This window comes from Montipora foliosa, chromosome 2, assembly GCF_036669935.1.
Source record: "Montipora foliosa isolate CH-2021 chromosome 2, ASM3666993v2, whole genome shotgun sequence".
Taxonomy (NCBI): Eukaryota; Metazoa; Cnidaria; class Anthozoa; order Scleractinia; family Acroporidae; genus Montipora; species Montipora foliosa.
The window spans coordinates 60,257,108-60,262,107 of NC_090870.1; the positions used below are offsets into that span (position 1 = coordinate 60,257,108).

The 5,000-nt window shown below is 41.6% G+C and overlaps 1 protein-coding gene across 1 annotated transcript in view; it reads left to right on the forward strand.

The window, feature by feature from the left end:
- The window catches only part of LOC137993755 (E3 ubiquitin-protein ligase RNF213-like), a 118,023-nt gene that overhangs the window by 564 nt on the left and 112,459 nt on the right, over positions 1-5,000 (forward strand). The window contains exon 2 of the mRNA XM_068839763.1: positions 3,669-4,009. Within this exon, the coding sequence (XP_068695864.1) occupies positions 3,669-4,009 (341 nt within the window). The remainder of the gene's footprint in view (positions 1-3,668; positions 4,010-5,000) is intronic.

Consider the following 5,000-nt stretch of genomic DNA (forward strand, 5'->3'; position numbering starts at 1 on the left):
TGCGAATTTATGTAACCGGAGGGTACTTTTTGCAGCAGTCAGAGCACCAAATCGACTTGCACATATTATTTGTCCATCGATGGATACATCGAGTTTCGTTGCGGCCTAACCTCTCACATGCAGTACCCATGGAAGCTACATTCCTTATTTGATTTAGTTGTCTCACCCAAGTGAAATACGGAAAGAAAAGCGCCAGTTCTAGCCCTATTACAACTTTGCCGAGTCAACAAGTTATGCAAATATTTCAGTAATAACAAACAGAACCAGTCCGTTGGAAAATTCAAGTCAACGAAGTGTTGCCTATTTTGAAAATTCCTAAACATGAGCGACAGTCACTTATTCGCTGATCCTATCATCGAATTGCACATTCAATATTGTTGAGGATTACAAAGAAAACGTTATTGCATGAAAACCACGTTATATTGAAGGTTATTATATTTTTTGCCACAAAGAACATACAACAAGTGGAGTGATTAAGGAAGAGGGGGAAAAAGAAAGGAAAGGCAGGGAGGTCTATTAAAAGAAGCTGAAAAGCTTATAGCTGGTTAGACGTCCTCAGCATAGATCTATTCTAATTAACGAACGACTAAGATAAGTTCTGAATTAGAGCGGCTTCGGAAAGTGGAACAGACAAATCTTAGTGAAGAATTCGCCTATGCAGCAGTTTCAGTTTCTCAGATTTGGGCTCCCTCGCATGGAGTCTTTATAAAGGGCTTTTATATGTAAATACCAAGCGAGGGAAAAACTGTTATTGCTGAGAAAGAGAAGTATAACTCCTCTTACAAATTGTTGGAGAGGAATATAAGTAATTAACCAAGCTGCATGTTAACTTCCGCACGTCGCACCTGACATAGAGTCAACTCTGACGCAGCCCGAATCAAACTAACTTCTAATGAAGTCAACGAAAAAGCGTTTGACAGTTCATAATGTGAATTAGTTTTGACGAAACAAAAAACCAAGGGATTTCAGTTTACAGTTTAGTGATACGATCTGTTCCATTTGGAACGTTTCATTTTTCTTTGGCAATCTGCTTAATCGGTGCTGCTTTCCTACTCTTTTGGGTTTAACCTGTGCATATTTGCACCGTGTCGTCGTTGATTCCGATTTGACTCGTTCTTTCACTCACCCCTCGAGCAGAGCCTCCTTTGTCTTTTTCTTTACTGAGGAAAGGAGGCTCTGCCTGAATCACGTCAACTCTTTGAAGCCACCGCAGCCAGAACTTCGGGACTAATCAATCTTGTTTTCATTCGTCAAACCCATTTTTGAACCCGCTGTACCGTGAAAAACCAAGATGGAGGCGAGTTCTGGCATATTAGGCATGCGTTGGCAACATGTAGCACATACTCAATAAAAATCTTACTCGATTCATGCAGAGTCTTTCTCGAGGACGAAAAATCAAGCAAGCAAAAGAAAGGTAGCTTGTGTACAGCCGCCCACTCTCTGCAAAAAAACATCGGAGAGGAGCGTCGGTGATATACCGTTGATAATCGTGTTCAATACCTCGTGATTATTCCCGGAATGTGTGGAAAATGATTTAATTGGTTATTACCAGAAACCCATAAGGGTTGAAACGTGTAACGCGCGTTCACAGCTTCCGAATATTCAGTGCGAACTGATTGGTTGAATGTTTCGGTGCTAAGTACCATATTTGGAAACCCCTAGCTCTTGTTGTTCCAAATATGGTACTTAGCAAATTGAATATTGAGAAGCTTATTTCCCAGCACACAAGGGGCCGTTACACGTTTCAACCCTTATGAGTTTCTGTTATTACCCGTCGATCATTACATCACTGAAACAACGAGATTAACTTTTATTTTTATTTCTCCACATAAACACCGTGAGAACCACCGTGAGACATTTAACGATGAGTTCGTGTCCACTTTGCGCACGGTAAAAAATACGAATAAAAATTTTTTGATGGTCAGGGAAGTTTTTCTTTGGAATCACGAGCGGAATTGTTATCTATGGAGTGGAAAGTGGAAATTGATTCTACGTACATTTGTAGGAATTGTTGTTAACGCTAAAGAAACGAAAGCTGTCCTGACGAATCTTCACGAGGTGAATATATATAGCACTATTCAAAAGATTGTCCACTCGAAAACTTCTCCCGCTATCCCTTACCAGTCAATGTAATCCCAACGCTTTGCTCGGACCAGCCTAGCCATTCTCAAAAACAATCTACAAAGCGTGTTGCTCGGGAAGATTTGAGATGTGGACATATCGAGGAAAATAACAGCTCATCGGCAACGATCTGTGCTGCTCTGAAGATCAGAGCCGTACCCAGTTGGAAGACTTGCAAATACATCCTTTCCTCTAAAGAGTGCTCCTATCCTATGAAGCCGAGGTACCTTAAAACTATCGGAGACGTTCTTCAATGCGCGCACGTTTGAAATCTACCTGATTGAACCCCCCGGGCATTGACCACCATTTTGAGAATTTAGCTCCAAAGAAATATGAGTCACGCAACTTTTGGTCAGCGTAGATTACTTAATAATGTAAGCAAAATTATTCCGGAACACGATTACTAACGGTAAATTACAGACGGTCCTTACCGATTTTTTTTTTTTTTGCGGAGAGTGGGCAGCTGTACACAGGCTAAAGAAAGGCTCTGCCAGCAGGGTGTCTCTCACTAGGAAGGATCTGGAAAATAACTTACGACTCGAGGTTTTCCATAAGCTCTTGTCTTCTCAGTGAGGGCCACTCCAGGCAGACTACCTTTGTGAAGGCGTGAGAGTTCCGCTCGAGGGTTTTTCAACGTTAAATGTGGCCATTCCAGATTGATAACCCCATCCCCATGAGTACTGAACCGGCGCAGTTAACAATTTACCTTGTCAGAAGAAGTATCAAAGTGCCCACACACTGAACCCCTTAGAAAAAAGTAGTGCTATTCCTTGAATAGGACCATTCTGTGCGATGACACAGAAAACAATCACAAGATCAAGGGATACTCACTGACTCAATCAGAAAAGAACTCGGAGCCCCTTCACAAAACCTCAGCCATGACTGGGGTGATAAAATAAGAATGACTCAAGACGTGAGAAGAGTAGTCTGACCATGTAGTAACGATTGCATAGGTAGCAATTTCTCTTTGTTTTGCTAGGCTCTACATCCACGCCTAGAATTTTTGTAAGTCAAAGCAAAATTATTGTGAAAAACTCACATGTCATTAAAATAAGTCATTCTGAATTCTTCATAAAGTTTATTTTCAGTCAGTTTTTCCTACTTCCAGTAGCTTTTATTGAACTAGGAAAGGCACCCCTTCCGAAGAAGTCATCACAAACTTACTGTATACAGTGTAAGGCATGATTCATCCAAGATGAATCTGTAAAGTCGATGAGCACTCGTACTCTATACATATACGTACTGTTTCGCACAAGTGAGGCAATCGTTAAACTATTTAGTCGAACTGAGACTAAGAGTCGTTGTGCACGCTGACACCAACAGCCTAATAATAATATAGATTTACAATTATTTTACTTTTCCTAATTTTTGGGACACTCAGTGTCCTTGATTTACGATAATTCAAAAAGAAGATCGCGTTGAGACGCCCACGGTAAGAACCCTACTTTTCTGCAGCCGCTAGCGGGTGTAAAAATCTCGTTGGCTTCCAGTCAACTCTGACTTCTCAAAACCGTTTAGATAACGAAAAATGTAAATTTAATTTACAGATGGCCAACCTTCGACGGTAAACAACGCGTCTCCTTCGACAGCATCTTTAGAAGACAAGGGGTGCCAAAGAACTGGATCGAAAGACCAAGCGAATGACAGAAGTGAAACAAATAGTACTACAGAGCAAGATAGACCCGTACCTAATGAGCCATCTTCAACGGCAGAACAAGCTGAAAAAGCGATTTTGACGGAAGTTGCAAATGCAGCCGGGGAGAAAACGACACTGACCAACTCAGACCCAGGGGATGGCCTCGTTAACACCGTTGGTGAAAGTTCAGAAAACACGCACAAAGGTGATGAAGCCAGTGCTGAATGGATCTCACCACTTCCAACGTCTAAGGTTTGGTTTGGGTAATTCTTAGCATGGCATGTTGATCGTATTTAGTGCACTCGAAAAAATGCCTCTAAATTGATCGATATGATTATCGGTGACGAATGTGACATGCGCCACGTGGTATTAAGCAAGGTTGGCTCGATTTCCGCCGCTCACTCGAATTCGGGTATCCTCCGAGAAGAGACGGCTGGACGCGTAAGCGATGGGTTGTGTCTGTGACGTAATTGAAAATATAATTTATGTGAAGTTCATAGTTGGGGGGAAATGGCATGAGACATCCCAAAACATTGATTTTGACAAAGCAGTAATTGCATAACAATGCTTAAAACGTCAGTGCGAGCTGGCGAATTATCAACAAAATATCATCGGCCCCCTCGTTTTGCCACCAACTCAGCAGTAATTTCAATAGATTTTGAGGAATTTTACTTGCTCTTACATAAGCAAAGTCTGAGGAAAAATTGCAATAGCAGTGGATTTGAAAGCCGTATTTTGCCCTTGGCGCCAACTTGAAAATTAGTGAAGTTTCCGAACTCAGGCGTTAGAAACCGACACCATACCATTCATTAGCTTCTTGAACATTTTCCGTTGTCGAACTCTTTGATGTTTCCCACATTAAAAGCACTGAAAAACTCGAAGATGCCTGGTCAAAGAATACCATAGCCTCCACAATTTAAACCAAAAAATATAATTTATTTCTGCTCGATTTGTGCGAGGGAGTTTCTAATTGGCGGAGATTAACAATGGCACACCTCACGCATCCAGCCGTTTTTGGAAGTGAGCGCTGGCTCATTTCCCGAAACAGCGGCTTGTAATTGAGCCCATAAGCAAGGCAGTGATTTTTTCTTTGAAAACTTTGCCAAAAAGCAAAACAGTAAAGGAAATGGAAAGTGCTTACAGTTAACCTTAGCTGCACATTATTTTTCCTTCACCCCTCTACCCCTCTCGGACTGATAGTCGCAATTTTAAAGCAAAACTGCCAAGCGAAAGGAACAGGCAG